This window comes from Anser brachyrhynchus (genome assembly GCF_964034855.1).
Source record: "Anser brachyrhynchus genome assembly, chromosome: 2".
Taxonomy (NCBI): domain Eukaryota; kingdom Metazoa; phylum Chordata; class Aves; order Anseriformes; family Anatidae; genus Anser; species Anser brachyrhynchus.
This window is the reverse complement of record NC_137695.1, coordinates 133,118,813-133,144,332: the sequence shown is the minus strand read 5'-3', so window position 1 is coordinate 133,144,332 and position 25,520 is coordinate 133,118,813. Positions and strand designations below refer to the sequence as shown.

General features: G+C 36.1%; 1 protein-coding gene across 11 annotated transcripts in view; it reads right to left on the bottom strand.

Annotated features, from left to right (window-relative positions):
• The window catches only part of RALYL (RALY RNA binding protein like), a 421,742-nt gene that overhangs the window by 29,213 nt on the left and 367,009 nt on the right, over positions 1 to 25,520 (bottom strand). For 8 of the 11 annotated variants that reach the window (XM_080579001.1, XM_080579003.1, XM_080578998.1 and 5 more), the window contains 3 exons: positions 9,887 to 9,934; positions 6,305 to 6,468; positions 5,546 to 5,626 (listed from right to left, as the gene is read on the bottom strand). In XM_080579001.1, coding sequence (XP_080435127.1) covers positions 5,546 to 5,626; positions 6,305 to 6,468; positions 9,887 to 9,934 — 293 coding nt within the window. The remainder of the gene's footprint in view (positions 1 to 5,545; positions 5,627 to 6,304; positions 6,469 to 9,886; positions 9,935 to 25,520) is intronic. The other 3 variants (XM_080579006.1, XM_080579000.1, XM_080578999.1) reach the window with 1 other exon arrangement.

Here is a 25,520-nt window from a genome sequence, read left to right as displayed (position 1 = left end):
ATGTTAAAAACTGCAGAGGAGCATTATTGCTACCACTTTTTTCCTGCAAGATTCCCCTAATGCCAAAAGTATTTGCATAAATTCTGGACACTGAATCTGCAACTTATTTTTTACATTAAATAAGGTTATTAAATAGGAGATTCCATTATACAGTGAATCACTTCAAGTTAATGTTAAAAAGGACTGAAAGAAAAAAGGGGACAGATTTTCAACAAATCCATACCAAGTTCCAAATGTCCACCCCAGTTCCAACCTTACAATGTGAATGTAGTTATTCGAGTCACTTATCCTCTTAATTTTCAGGGAACTGTGCAAATCTTCAAAATCATTCTCCAAGAGAAATTCCACTCTCAGTTACATTGCACTAGGTATTTCTGTAGTAAACAGAGATTACTAAAGACAAGTTGTGAAGAACTTTAAGGTCTGAGTGGACACCAAGTTATCATTAGCCAGCAATGCACCTTTATGCCAAAGTAGGCCATTAATATCCTTGGATGCGCCAGCAGGAGTGTTGCCAGCAGGTTGAGGGAGGTGATCCTTCCCCTCCACTCACCACTGATAAGGCCACATTTGGAGTCCTGTGGCCAGTTCTGGGCTCCCCAGTGCAAGAGAAAATGAAGAAGGAGCCAAACTTTTCACAGTACTGCTGTACTGACAAAGACAATTGGCACAAATTAAAACACATGACATTCCCTCTACACAAAAAATCCTCCCCCCTTCTTTCCTTTTATTTTTATTTTTTAATTAATTAATTAATTTAATTAATTTTTATTTTTTTATTTAATTTGTGTAGTTTGTTAGTTTTGCTGTGGGAATGGTCAGACACCAGCAGAGGTTGTGGAGTCTCCATCCTTGGAGATCATCAAAAGTAATCTGGACATGGTCCTGAGCAACCTGCTGTAAGTGGCCCTGCTTGAGCAGGGGGTTTGGACCAGATGACCTTCAGAGGTCCCTTCCAACCTCAGACATTCTGTGATTTTGTGTTTCTGTGTCTCTGTGATTCTGTGGTATAGAGCTTGAGAATAATTGTAGAGTCTTTAAGCGCAGTGTTATAACACAGCCAAAATCTAAAGACTGTAAATACTGTACCTCAGGTGTCTTGCTTTGAGTATGGAAATTATCCATTAAACTTTAACTGATTTTCATTTAATTTTTTTTCAGACTGATCTCATGCAAGAAGTAGGTCATAAACATAAGAACAGAGATGCATATATTTAAAGTGTTTGCTCATCTGCTTTTTAGTTAAAGTACAGGAAAATAAAGGAGCTTACATTTGTTTCTATATGAGCAGATAAGCAATGGTCAGCAGATGACAAAAATGCATGTATTGAAAGGGAAAAATATATTGATGCAATTCCTCAAGCACTGACATCAGAATAGCTAAAAATCTTCAAAAAACTGAAGAAAAAAATAACTAAACAAATAAAATTTGCTGATGACAGGAAATTGGAAGATATTTATTCAGAGTAAACTGGAATGGAAGAATGAATCAGGTGATTTTAAGGAATGCTACAGTAGAAAAAAGATGAAATTCAATTGCACTGAAAAAAATCTGCACTTGATTGACTAACAGTGGAACTCTTGCTCTTAACATGAAAACTCATCAGCTGAAAAAGACAGTAACAGAATTAACCTTGGGTATAATTGTAATCTCAGGTTGACAGTAGGCTATCATAAGGCACCCATGAAAAAGAAAATGCAATACTAGGATGTGTAAAACAATGTGTTTCTTAAGATTGGAAAATATCAATGCCATTGTAGACCTGGTGAGAGCTTATCTGGAATACCACATACAGACTGAAACACTGAATTCTAGCAGATATGTGGGGAGAAGGCCCATGAAGATGACCACAGGAATGGAAAACCTGTAATGTGACAGAACTTTGTGTGTTTGCCTGAGACAGAAGAACATGAAAGAATAAAACTTTTAAGCTAAGACAGTGTTGGCACAGCACATGGATATGAACAAATGAGAAAAAAATTTAAGCTGGAGGTGAGAAGAAACAGAAATAGAAAAACCTAAACCCCAACTGTCTTTAAGGTGAAGCTTAATTTGTTTGGAAAGGATTAGATGGTGTAGTTTCTTAAAAAAGCAAGGAAGTTACTTCAGTAACCCTTTCCAGTCCTCTGCTATAAATATAAGAGTTTTCTAGAATGCATCTTTCATTTAAACATCTTGCAGTAAAAGAGACAAGCTGCACCCAGGTCAAAGAGATTTAAAATTGAGGACAGTTATATTTTTAGAAATGAAAGTGCTCCTGTTGAATTACAGTAATATTTGTGAAACTTTTTTTTTTTTTTGACATAAAAATTGATTCACCCACAAAGCATGATTCAGTTTTCTTTGGAAAGAAATGTCATATATTTTTATCTGAGCTCTTCAAGTTTAATATAAAATGCTTTATCATATAATATGACTTCAGATTTCATTGAAAAATGGGTTAGTTGATGAAGTTAAACATAAACTATAAAAGTAAAAATTAATTAATTTTAAGGAATAATTCAGCACATATTGTAACCTCTTCTGTATCTACTCCTTAATCTCATGCACAAAGATAATAAAAAAAAATAGATTATTGTTTTCCTCTTGTTTTCAGGTGCATTAAAAAAAAAGTGTATACTCCAAGAGCATCAGTTTCTATGTTGTCAGAACAAGTGAGCATTTTTTTGAGTGCTAACTATCTTCATCTGTTGCTTCATACCATTTATGTGAAAAACTACCACGTGTAGTTTCCACACCAGTGTGTTTTACTTTATGAGTTTCTTCTGATAATGTGAAAAGATTGATTTGTTTATTTTTTCTATTTTTGGAGTTAAAAAGAAAAGAAAATGTTGTCAACTAATCCTAGAACAAGCATAGATTCAAAAATGAAATCGAATCCTCCTAACTTATTTTGTGTTTTGGAAGCAAACTCAGCACACATATTGTCCCTTCTTGGTAGAAAAATAATTTACTGCACTGGCAGACATTATTTTCACAGATGTTCTTATCAGTGAAAAAGGCATTTTTGGTATTATACTTTTGTAAGATCTTTGTTGTGTATGGCAACAAACTTCTGTCTTTGGATTGCTGGTTTTCAGAAATAAGTCATTCTAATTCTGCTGATTTCACAGAGGGGTCCACTGTGCTCTGACATTTACTACTACATAAATGGGTTCATTTTCTGGATCCAGCTTGAGTGTGGAAAGCAGCTATGCCTATGAGATTGCTACTCAAACCTGAAAACTCTATTAAAGCATGTGATCTCACGAGAGTTTTGCTATTTGGGGGTGAAATCTTTCAAGCATATGCAACGCCATTTTGACATAGGAATGTGTCATTAAGTTGGATTTGGCCTTGAATGTCATTAAAGACAAAAATAGCTTCCTTCCCACAAACTACATTTATTCTTATTGAAGAGATCCTTTATGTATTTAGCAATAAATTACAATTAGAATCAACAGTGCATTAGTTCAAGGGGTTCATATTAGCACTGTAGAGTAAGAGGCAAAAAAATAAAACCTGCTTCATCCCACAATTCATTATAACAAACTTTTCCTATAAATGGCATACATTCTCTGCTTTCTAGTTTGAAGCCCCTCAGGGAATAGCTTGGTTATTTCTCCGATAAACGTCTTACAATAAGCTGATTACATTCTTGCCCAAGTCAACAAAATCCTGTTTCTACCTTTAAGATGGTTTGGTTGGACTTGACAAGCAGTGATATAATTCTATGGGGAAATCAAGCATGAAAGTCAGTATACTGTGAGCCTTACTTTTCTTTAAAAAAATAACACACAACAAAACAAAACAAAAACCAACCAATTTATTTTCAGGTGTGCTGCATGCAAAAAGAGTATTTTCTTTCATTTTGTCCAGCAAAATAAACGTTCTCTGCAGTTGTGTTCCAACTGCCATTGTAAAGAACTGAGGGTGAACTCATCAGGGGTCAAAATGAAGGCCCATGTTTTTAGTGATGCAACTTGCAGCTCTCCTTTCAGTGTTAAGACCCGGACACAAAGATGATCTTGTCACTTGGAGATGTAAGACTGACAAGATTCACATAACAACTGCATACACTAAAGGTTACTTTCACTGAGGCACAACACTGCCTGCTGGGATCTCCAAACTCCTGATTGCAGTCAACATCCGTCATGTTGCACAGGCAATGTCTGGGAGTTTTTACAGGAAGTAGCTTTGGGTACTCATACTTGCACTAAGGTTGAATCCTGCAATCTGCAGTAAACACTATTTAATCCCTGACATAGGACTATGAAATATTTTCTGAAATGCAGGATGAGTACTAAAGCAAATTTGATGATTATTCTCAGGAGCAGATATCTATACGTTAATGTAAAATGCTGTGTCACATTCATTACAATGAAAATCCAGATTTCTAGGTGAGACATTTCCGTGATATCTCTTGAGATACACTAAGGTCTTTGGCTCTCTAGAAGTATCCTGTAGTTATTCTTGTTCTAGACAACAAGGAAAAAAAATATATAAAAAAAATCTGAAAATAATTCATCTTCTTTGAGACAAAGTTTGTTCAAAAAGCCCATTCTTATTAGACCACCCTTTAGTACAAGTAGTGAATTAAATGCATTGTTACTACTAACTTTTCATGCGGATAAAACATTGGTAAAAAATGAACAAAGGAGTTGTAATGAGTGAATCTATAACTGTATATACTTACTAAAGCTTTGATTCACTCTGGAAAAATCCAAAGACTCAAGGCGTGGAAAAGACTAGCAAAATAATTTAAATTTTATATCTACTAAAGTGAAGATCTTGAGTTGTACGCTTTCATTTAAATTGATATTAGGAATCATATTTCAGTATTTGAGGAATGAAAAAGAATGTAAATGAACAAGTGTATTCATTCAAGATGTGTATGAAAACGATCTAGACATATGTTCGTTCTCCAGAGAACAAAGGAAGCGTTACCACTCACAGACAACCCCTTAGGGTGCGAGTGAGCTTTATAATACAACACCTAGATTTATGTTTTCCTGCATGCTAGGTATCAAAGCTCCCACTGTTGGTAACAGACATCTAGCTAGTTCATTCCCTAGAGACTTGTGTGTGATTCAACTGTCAAGACAACAGATCCTCTTTCCCAGAACGTCATCCCTTCCAAGAAGTGGCCTGAGCTCCCTGTTCCCAGTGTACAGCATCATCTTTTTCTCTTACTCTTTCTCTGCTTATCCATTCCTTCCATTCCTTCAGCCACATGCATATTTATTACACATTTTCTTTCAAGGTCTTCAATATCATCAGTTCATACAACAGAATCAAGAATAGATCCTAGTGGACTCACTAGAGTTCTGTTTTCTTTGTTAGATGCTAGTGTGTGAGATTTGGATAGGTTATTCATTCAGAGTATATAATTATCTCATCTTGATGCCATAATCATCCCCTTTTCCATAAAGGTGTACTGTTGGTGGATTCACTTTATGCTTGTGTGTAAAACAGCATGATACTTTCGTTGGTACTGTTTGGCCAGTTTGGTACTGCAAGTGCCTTATTGAAGTCCCTTCATTCTTTCTAATATCTGATCCCTACCTGATCTTTCTCTTCCTCTTCCAGTGACGCTTCCAAGGGCAGTATCACTCCACATAAGGGGCAGGGGAAGACAGGTGGGTGCTGAAAGATGCACGGAGAGGAAAATGAAGTTCCTGGGAGATACTACAGGGTGGGGAGGTAGGTGAGAATGTAGGAGGGAATACCTGCTGTTCAACAGCTCTTCTAAGGCCAACTTGCTAAGAAGGGGTTGAATAACCCCAAATTGTCAATCTTATTTTGCACTCCCTTGTAGAACAGGCAAATACATTTTGCCTTTTCTACCTTCAAAGGAAACACTGGCAAAAAAAAATACAACCCAACCTCCCTCCTTCCCCAGCCCCAGGCCACCCTCCACGCATCTCATATGAGTGGAAACAACCCTCACATCTCAACAAAAAGCAGTGTGCCTCGGTCTGTCTATAACAAGATTATTAGCTTTGCTTTATGATCATCTGTTCACAAGACCTCATGGTGCATAAACAGTCAGGATTATAGGAGATCTTAAACAGGCTTCTTCTGAGGCCAAGTAAGCGAGGCCAAGGATCACAGGTTTTTGACAGGATTTCCTTCAAAAGTTACACCAATTTTTTCTTTGACTTGCAGGAAAGGTGGGGCACCTTTGGTAACTAAACAAGTTTTTCAAACTACATGCTAAGTCTAAGAAATAACTACAAAAGTGGTATATATTGGAAGCTGTCTGCTTGCAGAAATTAATATGATCACTGTGTCAATAAAATCCAACTCATATGAACAACTCACATTTGGATCCTGAGGAAGAAGCCCCACTTGAGGTGGATCGTGATGCTCCTTTCATGGAGAAAACCCCTTTGCCTCTGCGAGTTGTTGTCACAGCCACACGAGGACGCTTCAGTGGTATCACTGCACGGGGTGGGGGAGGGACACGGCCATGATAATCAAACAACCTAGAAAAGATGAAGTCAGCTGGACTCCATAAAACCTTCTGTGGTTTCATGTCATGGAAGCCTTGTCAATTAAATTTTCTTATTATCTTTGAGAAAATTACCCTTTAAGATCATAATCACTTTATATCACAGTCAAACTAGACTTCAAGGACCTATGCACATTAAGTGCTATATTCGTATTTTAGTCACAGCCCAGTGCATAGCTCAGATTTTGCATCATTTAAATGAAGGGTGCTCCATGGGACTCTGTTATTTGCCCTATGGAAAATCCATAACCTGCTTTCCACAGGTCCAAATCATTTCATCACGCACAACTAATAGCAGCACATTTTGTTGTAGTCACATTTCAGCTCCTTTATTACATGCATGGCTTGGATTCTACTTTTCTATCTATCTGCTGTCCTTATAGATTGAAAAATAAATGAACTTTTTGGAAGTTGACCATAACCATAAAGAAATATCCTGCAGTTTCTAATGAGGGAACTGTATATCCATTAGAATTGACAGAAATGAAGGCCCATCATCTTCTCTTTATTGGATAATGAATTGATCTAGAATCACTGAAATACTAAAGCACAGCTAATAATAATAAAAAAGTTAGTTTTGTTCAAACCAAAACCACTGTAGTAAGTATGTATTCAGAGAATTACCACTACAGTCACTAGAAGATGCTCTATAACCAACATCAACTAGTGTTCCCAAGCAGAATGGGAACCCAATCCTGAAAACACAGTTATCAACAGCTGTTGATTAATCTGCACAGAAGAAAACAAAGGCAACAGAAAAAGCAATTAAATCTACAGATTTGTTTAGAACATGAAAGATGAACACAAATCAGGAGAAAAAATTTAGAACGTGAAGGTTTACAGTTCTGAAACTACAGTAGAGGGACAAGCAATATTCTCAGGAAATATCTTTTTTTCTGTTCACAGATTTATAACTGTATGTTTAATATCCACATTTCTAAACACTGTCCCCCTACCGGGTGGATAGATACAATAGAAACATATTTGAAAACAGACACATAAGAAACTCAGAGAGAGAAATTCTCTCTACCATACTGTCTAATAGCATATGGATCAGGAAGAAAAATCAAGTCTTCTATCCCTTTTTCGGTCAAGTAAACACCTATTGTTTAAATCCTGTGAACCTTTCCGTTGTCTGTATCATAATCCTGCAGACAGTACAAAATCTTTTCTTTCACATAGCTACTTACAACATGTCATAAAGGTCCTGTCTCTCCCATTGAACTTGAACATCATGGCCTTGAATATTCTGACTAAATAAGCAGTTTCTAGCTATTGCAAGCATAACTAAAAAATTCTGTTTGAATATGAACACTTTTTTTTTTTTTAATTTTTGAAGAAATATTATGGTTTGTTGTCACTCATATTTTTTATTATATTGGATCAGGTTGGTCACAGTCTCCCGTTTGACATGAATGGAACAAAATATTTCAGAAGAAATGTAAGTTGATTTATATATATTTTTAATATGATTTTCTTTCTAGCTTTCAATAGTTTGTGTTTAGATAATGCAGTGCAATGAAAAACTGTTTCCTTTTTGAAATGTGAAAAAGGACTGTTATCTAGTATTGCTATTTTGACTTTTATTTTGAAATTATGCAAAGCTTTTGGTCTTGGCATTTTATTGCATGAAGTTCTACATATTTCAATGATATGCTCTCTTTAAAAAGATCCTTTTATCAGTTTTGAAGTACACTGCCTGCTCTTGTGCTTGTAATATGAGAAAAAGATTAACAGAAATGCTCATTTCTTGATGGGGAGCATGCCTACAGGAAACATGGGGAGGAACTCTTTATCAGAGAGTGTAGTGACAGGATGAGGGGTAACAGTTTTAAATTTAAAAAGTGTAGGTTTAGACTAGTTGTGGATGCCCCCTCCCTGGAATTAAAGTTCATGTTGGACAGGGTTTTGAGTAACCAGGAAATGTTTCTGCCAATGGCCAGGGGATTGGAACTAGAGGCTTTTTAATGGCCCTTCCGACCCAAACCACTCTGTGATTCTGTGATTCTGTGATTCTGTGATTCTGTGATTCTGTGATTCTGTGATTCTGTGATTCTGTGATTCAGTTCAAAAATTATACTTTGTCTCAATAATCACTGATATGCATACAAAATGCCTGTTCTCCCCCCACCTTCTAAATTGTGCAGTCCTGATCTTGTCTGTCTTCATACAGATTTTATTTCACAACAGTAACCAGGTTTGCCACCCTTTTCTGACCTAAAGTACCTGGAAATCCACTGATAAAATTCAGAGAAGCAACCTTGGGGAAAGTAAACACAAGCCTGTGGAAGTTAACTTCCTTTGGGAGAGGAGCTACTCCTACTGTCAAGGCTGGACTCAGCAGGATTAAATGGAGTTAATTGCTTTTACTCCATGTGTAAAAAAAAACCAGCTCACTCTGTTTAGCTCTGTCCAAGGTGAGCATAGCTATTTATACAAGAAAATGGATCAAGTGGCTTGAATTAAAATAAATCCCAGAAAACAAACAAACAAACAAAAAATATATTGTTTCTGTACTTTTTCTACCATGTTTCTAAGGAGAAAGGTACGTAGCACACGACAACTTAATTTGGTGTAAAGGGTGTAAACCTCTGCTGTTGTCTGCTGTAACATGTAAAAGAAATCTCAGATTTCAGGTTGGTGGAGCAATGTTGTGTTGTCCTCCAACTCATTTGGCCTATGCTAAACCAGGCTACTGTAATGCAGAGATGCAACATTGCTGGATCAGGAGTTGGTTATCTGTGGCCATGCATGTTAAACCTTTGTTTTGGTGATTCTGCTATATCTGAATGAATAATATTTCTACAGCGCCGAGCTAGGCTGTGTGAACACACTCAAAGCACGAGTCTCCAACTGCTCAGGTATCCACACTCCCTTTCCTCCTATGGAAATATACATGCTGTTCAACTTGTGTTCTCACTACCCTCAAGGTCCTCCTAGACTTCTAAACATTCTTGGATGATGCTTGAAAAAACACATATTTCAGGAGACAGTCTACATCTTTTCATACACATGGATGAAAGAAAAAGACATGAGCATCAATACTGACAAATTTTACAGCTGTTATATGCTCCAGAGAAAGTAAGCCTGGAAGAATTCTGTAGGAAGAAACAGTAAGCAATTAAGCTACCATTAATTTTTTTCAGCACAGAAAATGCCCCAGAATCTCTCAGAGAAAGCTAATAACAAAAGAACTGTTTAATGAGCAGACTTTGGGTGGTAATCTTCTCTGTTTGTGATATATTCAGATAATCCTCTTCTGATACACAATAGAAATGATGAAATGAATAATCTGTAAAATCAAAACAGACCTACCTAACCAAATGATGTGATTACATTATAAACAAACAATAGAAATGGTGTAGGATGTACAAAAATATAACCACACATACCTATTGTAGAAATCATCTCTGTAGTAATCATAGTCAAAGACATAACCCCTGTGGAAAAACATAGAAAAAGAAGAATGAACTGACTTATAGAAAAATATGCATTGGTTAAAACATTTGTGGTAATGGCCTAATCTCACATTCCAAGTCATTTTTCAAAGTCCTTTCACTTTTCCTCAACCAAACACTGCATTATGTTTGCCAATGCTGTTGTCTATGTAGTAAATTTGGAAATGGGAAATTTCCAAATTCCAATGGAATTTGGAAATGTCTGGGGCAAGCAGAATAGTGAAAACAGTATATAGAAAGGATTTAACACAGCACAAAGCTCTGTAATTAGAGGATCATTATAGTGTAATTTTCTGAGTGATCAAATGAAGTGAGCACTCTAATACTGAAGCCCTCTTTTTTGCTGGGCTAACATAGCATAGTCAGTGGTGTAGGAAGATTGTTAAATATGTGAAAGATTGGTAAGAGTGAGTAGGCAAGGACAGAGATTAAACAATGAATTTGATTCATGAAAACCATTAAAATGGTTGGACTACTGATCCTTGAGTTCACCAAATCTTTCATCTGTGAAGATTTAAACAATTATAAAAAGAAAAGGAAAAAAGTTAGGAAAATGAATGATGCAAGCAAAAAGTATTAGAGACACCTTTCCTCATGTTCAGAAGGGAATACACATACCAGTCTGGGTAAAAAAGGCACCTTCAAGGTAAACAGATATAAGTAGGAAATTGGAAAAGTCCAGAGGAAACCTTTTTTTTTTTTTTTTTAACATTGTCAATTGCAAAGTTGATCCTGCATTGTTCTTCCTATGTTTGCATTCCATTATTCACTTTCTCCCTTTATGGTAAAGAAATAGCAATGAAGTCTATCTCACACAACCAAAAAGAGAATTAAAAATAAATGGTCTGCACTGAAAAGTCACAAGGGATTTGTACTTTGCCTGATTAAGGAGTAGGAAGAGAAACCATGTTTTTCACTTGCTTGAGTAAGACAATTATGAATATTAAGGCATGAGAGGCATGAAGAAAGAAAATATCACAAAAAAGGACAAAATTTAAATAAGAAAGAAAAGTAGAAAGGAGAGAGGAAGGAAGGAAAAAGCAGAGAGGAAAACATTCACTGAAAATAAAGGGAGGTGAATGGTGGTAGCTACATATTATCAAAGTGTGTCTTCAACTGGAATGGACTTCTGGTTAATTTCTGCTCTTCAATATTGAACAAGATGTCTTCAACTTTTTTGTTGTTGTTGTTCTTTAGTGCACAATTTAAAGTATAGGTCAAGAATTCTGAAGTTCTTTGGGTTTATTTTCCCTCATAACATAAAGTTTCTTTCCCCTTTCATTCCCTTTGCTATGTCTCAGAGGCTGACTGCTTAAAAAGGAAAAAAAATGGTTTTCAGGCTTAAATTACCTCAGTTATTATTTCATCTTGGGGTTGCCTTGTCTGAAACTCAAAAAAACACCCACCAAAGGAGCAAGATATGAGGGGCAATTTCCACCTCCGCCTTGGATGCATGTGCCCAAGCCTCTAATGATAGGGTAAGTCATGCTGTCTACCCACATAATGCTGGACCAGCACTGAAGATCATCACACTCATCAGATGAGAAGATGACTGTAGTCCTGTCAGTAAATTATTTGAGAAAGAAAAACTCTACATGCATTTTACATGAAATACTCACTAAATAAAACAGCCTTGGGAGACTAGAACATAGAAGGTAAGCTGAATGTGGTGAAGAAACCAAAATAACATTAAGTAATAGTTTTTAGATCTTGTATAACAATCACATTTCTGTATTTTACCTTAAAACAACTGTAGCAAAATTTTCCCTAAACTATGCAACAATTCTTATTTTGTCTTTCACTCCACAGCCTGTCCACATGGAACTAAGAGGTAGTAAAGCTACGATTTTATTTACGTCTATTCACAGTTTGCTAATGTTTTTCTTTAGCTGCAATTCCTGTACTTAATATTCAGTTTGTATTTTTAAGTAGAAGAAGACAGACAGCTTGAAGAAAAAAGATTAAATTTAAAAGGCATGTCACATGAAACCTTTCACCTGGAGTGACATTAATTTTATTTGCATAAAGATGAAATAAATTCAAATTTTCAAGGTTAAAGACCATGAAGCCAATGAACAATAATTCTCTTATCAACTGATGTAAGGTTGAAGGGCAGCTATACTTTTCTGTGGAAACTCAGCCCTGGGTGGTAGGACAGAATAAGGCTGGCCTTTCACTTGGCTTTTGTAGTATTACATTTTTCATATGCAAAATACCATGACAGAGAAATTTCAAAGTCTCACATTCCTGGGAACAGTGGCACTGGAGGGACATGGCAGGGTGGGAGGTCTCAGGCAGAGATCTAAGTGGGCTAGGAAAAAAGTCAATAGGCTTGAGAGGGGGTTGAGTGATTGGGGGAAGTTTTCACAGATGAGAGTAGATAGTAGAAATTTTGGATGCTGTTGTCTGGGTATTTTCATTAGAGAAGATGCAGGAAGGAGTTTCTGGTATGGTAACCAAATGTTTCTCTCCTTCCTTACCTCCTCCTCACACTCTGCCCTTGAGGAGATCCTGTCACACAGTATTCCTCATGTACAGTATTTTTATATTGAAAAATGTGGCTTAGCACATTTTATTTTTTAATTTAGTGTAAAATTTGAAATAATACTTCTCTTTTAAGAGAAGCAGTTTTGCACATCAATCAGCCCCTAAGAATTTTGTTCTTTTGTCCTGTTCCCTGTTCAGGTAACTTCTGCCTTGAAAATCAACCACTTTATGTTCTTTCAGCTTTATCAGTGACAATTTCAACCCATCATTCTCCAAATGGTCTAATGTTATCTGTGGGACCAGAAAAAAAGTAGCACTTTTTGGAATTTGATTATCACATGGCAATGTAATCTATGAATTTTTGCAAACTTTCATAGGTTGCCTATATCCATTGCCTTCTAAAAATATTTCATTGCTTCACAAGCATCTGATACTGTTATTACGTTTGCCCAGAGACATGTTGCTTATTAACATTCATTGTGTGATAAAAACTTTTAAAGGCTGCAACAAATGTGGAAGAGGAGGATTACGATTATGTTTTTATTTTTCATGTGGAGAAACCCCAGCAGTTTTCATTAAGTGTTTTACAGGAGAAGCTATCTAAATGACTGTAATACAGATGTTGCCTCTAACTTTAAAGTTAAGCTGCTCTGCATTTTTGTATGGTTTATTTCAGTAGCATCTATTGCTACTAAGATAAGAAGTAACTGTAGGTTTTCTGAATGTTGCATGGCAGTAAATCTCTGAAATGAGCATACCCATGTCTTCAGCTGCAGCAAACATTACCCAATTTGTTTATCCTATTCATCTTTCTGCCAAAAAATTAGTACCCTCTGATTGGGATATGAAATTCAAACATACTGTGGCTTATAACAGTGTGACCTGCTAGCCCAGTTAACAGGCTAACAGGTGTTGGTTTCATTCCTTTTCTACTCTGAGTTTATTGTAAGTGAAATCTTCTTCACAATTCAAGGAGTTCCTGCTGATTAAATTCCATGTCCCACAACATGGGTGTGGGGACTCTAGTAGGAGGTGGGAAGGGATTTTCTGCTTTCCCCACAGGTCACTCAGGAACTCTTTGCATTGGCAAAAGGCATTTCTGTGTGGAAATGCTGTTCATGTGGAGCAGGAGAGAGCCAGTTCTGCACACAAAGTGACTCCTTATCTGGGACCACTGGCAAAGTAGTGGCACCAGCTTCTTCACCCTCAAGGTCAGGATAGCAGATGTGAATGGACTACTGTGAACTCTCAAGAGAGCAAAGGGTTCACTTCTTTCTTTCCCTTTCTCATTAGTTCTCTTAAAGAAAGGTGACTGAATTGGTCTTGGAGATAAGACATTTATCCTTCTATGCTATCCATTAGAATGATGGAAGGAGAATAGCACTGTAGAACCTTGTCTGTAAGTGCTCGTCCTTATGGAATAAGACAGGTAAAGGAGGGTAGGTCTAAAGCTTTGGAAAATCTTGTTGTGGATCCTTGATTATACTCATGGTCTAGATCTGTTTCTCCCTCTCTGAAACTTTACCTGCAGAAGTGGCAGCACAGGCAATGCAGCAGCAGCGTTAACTCGGATTAAGTGTCCTTTGCTTTGACTGCTGGGTTAACAGCCCATGGATACAAGACATCATGTGAAACTGTTAGAGGTCTGGGGTTTTATAAAGGCAACTCCTAGTGCTCTTCATTGTGAAGCAGTTGTCTTGCAAGTGTACTGTAAAGGCTGTGAGCCAGAGACAAAGAAAAGAATCCCAAATGGATGACCTAGAAGAAATAAATCTCTTCTGATTTTCAAACCAACATCAATGTCCTTTTATCTATTTTTTTTAAGTGGAATGATGATGCTTCACTTGTAATAATATGCTGAAGAAATTACACTGTGAAAGCAACTAGTACATCTCTCTATGTACAGCTGTAATTATTTGCACTTACGTATGCCAAGGGACAGACATAAGCTTTGGTCAGTGCTGTGGTATAAAAAATGAAGCAGAAAATTAGCACAGATAATCACGGGCACTGAGATCAAGGTGACTGCAGGGCTTTTAACCTCTTGAGAGTAATTCCTTAGCAACCCACCAACCTGCGTTACGCAGGCTGCAGGAAATCACTCGTGCAGTGTGGAATACCAAACACTCAGCAAGTTGGAAGCAGAGAAAGGTTTAAACGAGCCTGTGAACTGGTGGAGTCAGCAGTTTCATAATGGCGCTGTAAACAGTCAGATTACTTACCCACAAACATGACACCTCTGCAGCTTTAGCAGCAGACCTGTGTGCATGCTGCTACTATTAAGGCAGAAGACAGTAAGGCATCCTAATGGTCACACTGAGGCAAGAAAAACTCATCAATAAAATGTGTTTCTGTTAAGCAAAAGTCATAGTTGCTTTTTCTGACCCAGTATCAACAAGACAATCTTGTACAAGTTGTCCCTTTTAGCTTCATCTCACTTAACTATTAGCCTGCTTTAAATTCAGTGTGCCTGAAGAATAAAGCATTCCCCAAAGACCAGATTTTCAGAGCTATAATGCTGTATACATTCAACTGTCCTACGCACACCTGCAGGTGCATATGTCAGTTAGGCAAATGCAAAATTATGCTTTTGCATCTCTGAAATAAACTTCTAGACGTTATATCTTTATTTGATGATATTGTATATTGAAAATATATTGTCACAGTATAACCTTTCTTGCATTCTTTGTTGTATGCCCACGGTAGATGTTTACAAACTAACAGTCACACCCTGTTTTAATCTACTTTGCTCCCAGCACTAGTTAGTGTAACTAACTGCAGTGAAGTTATTCTGCTTTTAGAAGAGTTAATGCAGAACAGCAGAAAGAGCTTATGCAATTTTCATGGCAACAAGATATTTTGTCTTGCATGTGAGTCACCCTTAGCTAATATCACTTTTTCTTTCCACAGGTACAGAGATTTATTTGTAAATCATAAATGTTGACAAACCAGGCATAATATATCTTAATTCAATTGACAGTACTATCACCATTTCCACTGTCAGTTGCTTCTCTGTTGTCAGGGCTGGATAAAAATATTAAATACAAAAGCAATATTCCTTCAATCAAATTCTTTTTAGGAGACACATATCAATGTAATGGTTGAAACTAGTATTCCAGTCACTTGTAAAATCATTTCTCTTATCATGTAAAAAGAGTGTTAGAAATTGCTCCTGTTGAGTGCAAAAGTGAATCAGTCTAAACTGGCATGATATTAAAAAAAAAAAAAAGAGTTGAAGAGGGCATAACTAGATGATTTGGGGAATAAGCAATGGGAAATGAAAATTTTCCTGTTAGAAAATCAGTCAGATGGTAATGACTTCAGTGAGTTATTGAAAAAAAAAGCAGAGACTTCAGGCCACTTTTCAGTGGATGGTTACCCACATTCCCCAAAGAATTTAATTTATGTTAATTAACATGTTAATTGATAAACTCACTAAGATTCCAAAGCTAGGGGAATGTGTGGGCTGAATCCCACCTTTAATTTATAAATAATCCAATCTTAATTTTAGTTAAGGCTGAAGATGCTGGTAGCATTGAAAGGACATTTTGTTTTGCAGTTTAGGCTGTATATTCTGCAGAGAAAGACAATAGTCTCCAGAGTCTGCTTGTTGCTGACAAATTTTGTCAGTGATTCCTTCAGCTAACAAATTCTTGTAGGTTTACAGGAAAAAAAAAAAAGAAAAAAAAAAAGAGGAAGCCAGAGGAGGACATTCATTTCCATATTGCAGTTATAATGGCAAATATGTATGGTTAAAAAAAAATAAAAAAATACCACCTTAACCCCTAAACACTTGTCCCAAAATGCCAAATAACTGGATATAACCTACGATTAGGATATTTTGATTACAGATCAATCTTCACAATAGTTTTGTAAAGATAAGTTAATAAAATATTATTCTTATCCTGTGTGTTCATTCAATTAATAAGTGCAAGATAGTATCTATTTTCTTTTGATGTTGTTTTGGATTTTTTGTTTATTTATTTACTTTTCTGAGGTGGGAAGATGTTGAATCAGATATTAAAAAGTACAGAAAGGAATGTAGTACTGTAAATGGAGATTATTATTATTATTATTTTTTTTCTGTAAAAATGAAAAGCTTTTGGGAAATCTTAGTCCAAAGAGGTACATTTTGCCCAAGCAAGACTTGTGTACATAAAGTAGTTTGGCTAACACACAGTACTTCATTTCCTGTACCCATCAAAGTATCTTTCTGGAAGCACTAGGCAGAATTTATCTGCAATATTATTAGGCTGTATTTTTTTCATCTTCAGATACCTCCCTTCTTTATGCTTGTCCTCTCTCCCCCAAACCATTTTCCCAATTAAATGTTTTTTGGGGAAATTTCTGAATTCACTCTCCAACCTGAATTTGAAGCAAAACCTGGGCAAATGTTCAAAACAGCCCATGCACTATCAAGTACCTTAGACATTTCCCTGTAAAGGATTAAGGAAAGCTTGTGAAGCATGTGATAGTGAAGACATCAAGATTAATATTCAGACTTTGGAGATCATCTGGTCTGGGAGTGATTTATGGCAGCCAAATAGCATGAGTGATACCAGGAGTTCAAGGTGAAATTTAGCCCAAACAGTTTTCTGTATGACTAAATGCTCAGTATTGCTCCTAAAAAAACCTACTTCTTGTGCCTGCAGGGACAGTCCATACTTAACATTGTTAGCCTGATGGTTTTTAGAAACAAAATACTGCATTGTAGCTTTTCTACAGAAAGAAACCTGAATAAATCTACTTAATGTTTCCCTGTCCTTTCTCCTCCGGCTGTTAAACTATTTTCTGTCATCTAAAGTAATCTCCAATTACTTATGTTTCTCATGGGAACATATTATACTAAGGTAATGAAAAAGCTTTCCAGTGTCAAGTGGCTGAACCATTTCCCAAGGTGTCCTTTAATTGTATAGATTGACTAGGAAATTCTTGATGCCCATATGTTTTTCTTTTCTTCTCTTTTTTTCTTTTTCCTAGTACAAGAATAATGAGTCTTGCTTCTTAAAAATGCATTTTAAATTCAGTGTATTCAAGGTACTACTGTCAAACCATGCACATGTGATTGATTATCCAATTTATTAGCAATATTGTATACATTGCAGGAGTGTCATTTAACTTGGTTTGACAAGTACAGAAGACTGTCATTGACAGGTGTAGGAATAAGTGATGGGTTTAGGCTTTGAAGTGTTTCTACAGCATTCCACTGAACAGCAGATTGATAAATTAAAATCACACTGGTAGCACTGGAGCTGAAAGACTAACCACTTAAGATTACAAAAACGGATCTCTGGAAACTTTATGTACTCTCCAGAGAAGCAGTCTTAGAAGCACTGAATGAAACAGAAAGGCACAGTTCACGACAGATTAATCAATTACATTGTGACAATGTCATAGTTTATATAAAGAAAAAAATATTGCTAGAAAATTGTAATATGCTTTTCTCTTCTCCCCTTCTAAAACTGTAAAAATGGTTTAAATCAAATTTAATTCTGTTCTCATTTACAATAAATTTACAGACATAGGGTTTTTTATTATTATTATTTTTATTTTTTTGATTGAATAACTCAAGGTTTAAAACAGCAAAATAAAAATAACTGTCAGTGTCCTGAGTATGGCTTGTAAAAACAAGATGTACTGGCTATTTTTACTGTCCATTCCAAGAGTACATTTTGCAAGTGAAGTTACAAGGTAAATGGAAATAACAGATACCGTGAATCTGTGAAAGCATTCTTGTACTCCTGACGACTTGTGCCATAATTTCCATGGTAAACGGACAAGAAAAGGGCATATGGTAAACAGGATGTTCTTCTCTACCTCAGCACAGGACCAGACTCAATTCCAGCCTTGACAGAGATGAGTGGAAGTGTGGCTGTGCATCACACAACTAGTTGTGTATCCTCTAGACCACTGCTAACAGTGTTGCCTACACTTCCCTTGCTTCCTGACAAATCTGTGCCTCTTAATACTTTGGTGTTCTGGAAAGGCATGTCTGTTCACTTTCTATATACACAATGAAGAAAGCAAGATTTCTTTTCTATACGGGAATAAAAAGATCGTAAGGTAAGGAGTTTCTGGAATAACAGTGCAAAGACCTTTTGAGTTACAGAAGAGAACTGAAATGTCACCACTCTAAACTACCTCACAGTAAATCCATAATAAAGTTGTGGAAATCAAGGGATCAGATATAACTATTAATCTTAAATACACGTATAGATTTTTTCCATTATATTCGTTTGCATAAGGGAAAGAGTTTTTTGTGTCCCAGATGATTCATCCAGGTCTAATATGTGGCAAAACAGCCTGGCGAGTTCTCATGGTATTGGTATTGTTGTTTCCTTATACAACTTCGGACGTGAATTAGAGCTTCTGATTTCTTGTCACACAGACATGACTCGAGTATGACTCATCTAGTTGAAAACTTTCTACATATTTTTTTCTAACTTGCAGAGAATTACAGGTTAGGTATATGGCAAGGGTAGCCAAAAGACCTTATTCTCCTTACAGAAGCCCCATAATGATTTATTTTTTTAGCATGTTCTAGCGTCAACTGACTTTCAAGACTCGCCCCTTGGCTTATCAACCCTCTACTGTTGAGCTGGGCTATCTGTGATGGGAAAGAACGGAAGTTCCACACCTGTCTTTTTAAAGAAAAAAGATATGAACTGGAATGTCTTTCCAGCTTAGGGAGGGATCTTTCTCAAGTTTCCTAATATAGTTCTGCTTCCGCCTTCTGGTTGTATGGGGAAGACAGTGCAAGCTCTGTACTGCTTTACTCTAAGTGGTTCATTTCTTTCTAGTTACTTCCACTCTGTAAGGGTTTGTTCTGTTCTAGGATTTTCCTCCAGGGCACCTGACAATACATGATATTATATTTTTCATTTCTTCCTCATTCAAGAATTTTTGATTCACATATCTGGTGATGAGTTTAATCAGGTTATGTATCTGGCATCAGATGTAACCTGTTTTTCCCAACTCTAAGCTCCTTAAAATACAGTCATCACCTTTTGTAAATCATGCTTCTCTCACACATTTTGGTAGTGTAACTCAAGTCAAATTAATGATTTACAGTTTTACAGTTATATTCAAAAAATAATAATGGGGAGTTCAGTATTTATTTTATGTGAACATCTCTCCATCTTCTCCCCTCCACTCCCTGGATGTTGCAAGACCTTCATATGAGTCTTAAGCTCCAAAGAAACAGTTGTACAGATTCACATTTTGGCAACTTCCCTCCAACAGTAGAGCAGTTTCATTAACTAATTGTTATTGTCTGTTAAGAACATAATACCAATGTTTGTGCATAAGACATCACATTCAATGGTCACAACATGAGAATTTAGAATATATTCTAATCCTATTTGAGTAGAACATTTATGAATTCTTGCTTAATCTTACCAACCTTGGCAAAAATGATTGTATGTATATAAAAATTAAAAATAGGACTCTCATTTAAAAAGACACTCATCACTTTTAAGTAGGATATAGGAGTTATCTTTGCTCTTATACAATTACTTGTACATACATATTTTTCTTTTCCATACAGATTAATTTCTTAGATATTAAGAGAATAACTTCAGAGAGGTCTCAAGGAGTTTTATGCTTCCATTGCTGCCGTTTTCTGTACCATTTGTAACAGTCCCTGAGCTGAGTGGTTAGGGCTGTTCTTGCACTGGTATGCATCAGTGCTAGTAAACATTTATAGAAAGTTTCATTTCAAGTGTTTTATCACTTTTGGGAAATGTACATTAGAAGTTAACAGTACAGACACATCTTAGACTAATTTTGGTTTTATATAGTCTATTGAATTAAGCTACCATAACAATTTAGTTCTCAGAATTGCCTCCAGCATCTCTTCCCAAACCACAAGACTGGGAAGGAATTGAAGCTGTTAATGTTTCTCTCTCTCCTCATTCTTGTTTCTTGCTAAACTCCTCTCACACAATTTTACCCTTCTTCCTGCAAAACCACATTACCATTACTCACCCTTATATGACTTACATGACTAGAATGTTAGTTTTCTATGAATGCTCTACACAGCAAGACAGTTTTATAGCCTATAAAATATCAGCCAGAACATGAAATACACCTAGCTACTGACACCTAGACAAGGTCTGCTTGAAACCAAATGGTATTTGATTCTAGATTTAAAGTGTAATCATGATTAATATGTGTGCATGTCTGCATGTGTATAAAAAGATTAGTTTTGCAAGGAAACAAAGCCTTATTCAACACCTCTCTGGTACTTCCATCTCTACTAAAGAAATGTGAACAGTTTGGTGCAATACTGCTACACAAGCTGCACTAACAACCTACAGTTTTGTTTCACTAATTTCACTGCCTCAGAAGATATAATTTGCATATCCTCCTGTACATCATGTATGACCAAAAGGCATAGCTCTGCAGTAAGAATTACATTACTTGAGAAATGCATCATTTTTCTCATGTATGTATTGATCCTCATTTCTGTGAAAGGCGTTCACTATTTTCAGGTAGTCAACAAATAGTTCATAGAAAAAATACCATCTGAAAACTGGTAATTTTTCATTTTGACTACTTCTTGTTCACAGTGTTCCTGAAAACCCATATGTATTTTCTGTCCCTTGATTTAAGTGGAAAGAGAATAAATGAGGCCAAAAGTAGTAGGTACCTTTTTGGTAAATGATTGCTTTTGATAAAAATTCTAATTTGCTGTGACTTACAAGTACTCCGTAGTGTCTGTCTGACTATGAAAATATTTGACACTAGTACTATGGGACAACAGCTGATTCAGCCTCCCAACCTTACCAGGGCTGCAAGGTCCAAGTGTGAGAGAGTTCAGAAAATATTTTATTTTATTTTATTTTTTGGTATAAGACATCACAATCAACTGAAAAGAAAAAAAAATCAGTAACTCTTTATTTGTTGGAAATGGCTGTATACTTTTTAAATTAAAAAGATGCTTTAGCTTTAGCTACAGAATCACTACTATGGCAGTACAAACTACAAGTTGCTGTTCATGCATGACCGTTCTGCTCTGACTTTTCTACTTCACATTTAAGGCACATACTCCAGCTTTTAATTTACTCTAACATGTGATTGTGAAGAAATTATTTTTATTGAATAAGACTAATCCTCACATGAATTCAGAACTAAAATTGAAGACTTTACAAATAAAAGTAATTAATTAAATGTGTTAGCAATAAATCTCTTGGCACAGTAGTGGCAAGACAGTCTATTACCTAATTCCTTTTTCAGCAAAATTGTTACAACCTGTTACAGCTATGTATGTGCACCAATGGGAAAGTGTGTGGCTGATATCAGCAGATCTGCATTTTGGCCTGAAGAATGATAAAAATTCAAAGAACTCAGCTTGACCATGAGATAAAAAACAAACAAACCCAAACTCAATGAATAACCGCTGATTGCTTTTGAACCACAGTTTATAGTTGGAACTAAGGCAAACAAACAAACAAACAAACAAACAAAACAAAAAAAACCAGCCCAAATCAACACCCTAATTCTTAAATTCAACAGCAGTTTGGATAAGCAGAACCTATTGAATATGAACCTAAATGCTATAAATACAGCCCTATATCTTTTCAAATTAAGGTGTGTAAAGGCATGATAGTGATGTAGGTGCAAAGTGGTCTGTAAATGGGGTCTGATTTGTCTCACTCTAAGGTTAAGCTAAATTTGTAGAAAATTATGAAATGACTTATCTTGCCAACTGAAATTTTGCCTTGTATCAAAACACATTCTGATCTTGTTTTATTTCAAACGAGGGGTATACTACAGCATGCTAATGTATATCTGGGCAATGCAATAAGGCAAGCTGTGTTTTATCATTCTTTAGTATCATACATAAGCCCATTGATGCAACAATACTACGTCTTCTAGCTTGAAGCTTAATAACTTTTAAGAAAATGTAACAAATATGAGAGGGAAGTATGAGCTCTAATTTGCTCTGTTAACAATGCTCTTCTCTGATGTGCCTCTTTCTGCACTGCCTCTCCTCTAAATAAACTTAATGCATTGGAACGATGGGCCATTCTTCTGATCTTACAGAGGGGAGTCTGAGGCTGAAAGTGTCACTGCATGCTGCCATGTGTTCAATAGCTCACATGCCTTCCCTGCCTATTCTTAGAGCTGGAAGGCACTTCTAGACGATTTCTGGTCCAGTCTCCTGCCCAAAGTGGAACTATATCCATGGCTAGACCAGGTGAGCTGTGGCTTTGCCTAGCTGCACTTGAAAACCTCAGTGGACGGGGACACAAGAGCCTCTCTGGAGGACATCTTCCATTTCTTCCACCATCAACTCTGGTGGTGCAGTTATCTTTACACAACACTGTAGTGAAATTATCAAAGATAAAACCAGTATAGAATTAAGAAAAAAAAATCTTCCTCTCTTCCTATCAATGTTCACATCAGTAACCTTCATCCTTAGGGTCATACTTTCCCCCTCAACACAACCTCTGCAACAGGAAAGAGAAAAGATGATCCTTTTTATACTCAAAAACGGTAGTCACATACTGTAGTGAAAATACACGAAAAGAAGGGAAAACATGACCTTTTAAAAATGCTTCAGAATTTTATATTGCAAAGAAAAATTGTGTTAGAAAAACCTCTAGGTAATACTGTCTTCTTTCATCTGCCTCCCTAATTTTCTTCTTTCTTACTCAGCCTAGCCAATTGGCCGGAAGAGTTAGCACTGTTTGACATGTGTCTTGTTTTTTGGTATGTTATATTTGCTTTTAAACAGAAGGGTAAGAAGAGATAAAACCTAAATTAGGATCTTTAGAAGTGTTCTTAATAGGGCTTCTTAAGAGAATGTCAAGGTTTAAATCACCAAGCCATTTTTGAAAGCCAGCGTAGATAGAGACTGGTCTAGAGCAATATCTTCTGAAGTAAGACCACTTGCTGTTTGCTATTATGATCATGGGTTGTCAACCTCCAAAGAAGAACATCTCTTTGGAGATGTTCTCTCAAGGAGATGAACATTATATTGCTGCTGAAAGCTGTGGGGCTGATTCTGATAGAAAAGGCAAAAAAGTTAATAGCATGTCAGATAGATGGACAAATCTCAGATCTCAATTACTATTAAAAAAATTAAGCTGATTTCAAACATTGAATCACAGAGATCAGCCATCAGAAATTCTCTGAATATTTGTACAAAGCCTAACACACTGGGAATTTAATTTTAAGAAGGATTTCAATTGTTACTGTTATACAAAAATAGTAAAAGCAATGCAGGGTGAACAGCAGTGGGCAACTACAGGTCAACTGATTTGAACAGCATCATAGAACTCAAAAAATCAAACCTCAAAGTTATTGCATTTTTCAGTACATTTATCAAGGGAAAGATATTGAATTAGAGCTTCTTCAAAATGATCAGGAAAGCTGTGAAAATAAAGAAAGCCTGTAATAGCCGTACTAAGGATGAAAAACTGTCCTAGTAATTTTCAGAAGTGTTCTTGTGAGTAGGGAGTTAGGTCTTCTATATGAAATCATTTCATGTGCCTGCTAGCCTGCCAGGGTCAGCTGTGTGTATTTACAGCAGCCCATAGAGACTGGTGGGCTAAGGGACAGTGCTGATACCTGAGAAATAGGAAGGGATAGTACTGTGCTAACCCACAGCTCTCCACACTGATTTAGCAGCTCCTAGAGCAGTGACTACTGTTTGTGTAAAATAAAACCAAAACCAAAACCAAACCAAACCAAATCAACCAACCAACCAATCAAACAAAACAAACAAACAATCAAAAAAACCCACAACAATAATAATGTGTTTGAAGTAAATAGTGCTGTTGCACAGTAAGACTTAATACTCTGAAAATATTGTCCGTCCTTCCTTCCTTCCTTCCTTCCTTCCTTCCTTCCTTCCTTCCTTCCTTCCTTCCTTCCTTCCTTCCTTCCTTCCTTCCTTCCTTCCTTCCTCCCTCCCTCCCTCCCTCCCTCCCTCCTTCCCTCCTTCCCTCCTCCATTTTCCATTGTAATAAAATATCTCCCTTTTTGTTTTATTCTTTTGTATTTTTTTTTCCTCTGGACTTTCTATTCTATTCTTATGTTCCTGCATTATTTTGTTTCTCTCTCTCTCTCTTTTTTTTTTTTTTTTCATCTAAAATATTTAATCCCCCTCACCTTCTTTTTGAAACATTCTCCTAAACATAATTTTCCCTCTTCTAGAGAGAACCCCACTTTGTACATAGGTGAGACTACAGATATTTAGTACTGAGGAACAGTTCAACATTAACCCAGAACATAAATGACCTCAATATATATTGTTTTCTTAGAAATAGTAATGGCATTTTTGGATGACAGAAATAACAGACAGTAAATAAAAGGGAAAGGCAAACAGAATAACCAGAAGACAAAAAAGTGATCTCATGCTCCGTTGCCTTTCTCGATGATGAATCACATTGTTGCTGATGTAATTAAGGTCAGAGAGGGGAAAAGGAATTTATTAAGGTTCATATTTTTTGTGTTTGTTTCTGAAAAAAGTTAATAGAATTAAGAAAATATTTTTTTCCCAAATATATTAGTATATTTCTACGTGATGTATATATATTTGTGTGTGTGTGAAAGTGGAAATGGAGTAGAATGAAAAAGATCAGGAAAATAGAGGGACCAAAGAACAATTTTTTGGATTACAGATGAATAGAAAAACATAATCTGGAATCTTTAAACACTGAGCAATGACATAAAAACACTAAGAAATGCAGTAACTGTAACAGGCCAGCATCTATTACTGTGACTTCATAATCTCTTCTTGAGAGATATCTTAAGGGAGAAAAAAAAAAACAAACTTTTATAAATTTATAAAACTGATAATTCATCCACTATTTCAGAGTATTATAATAAATGAAAGGAAGTAATTATTGTATAGCTTAATTCTTATGGTTCTGAGTAAATTCCTGGAAGAGAAGTGTATTAGAAATACTGCTTGAAATTAAAACATATAGATTTTCAGCATCTTCCACATAAATATTCACAGCTTTCCATATGAGCTATTGCCCCCCAGATCCCTGCTGTCTCTCTGGGGACTACTTGGACAGCCTCACCACAGGTAGTCTCCTGACTACTGCTTGTGACCAAAGTTTAA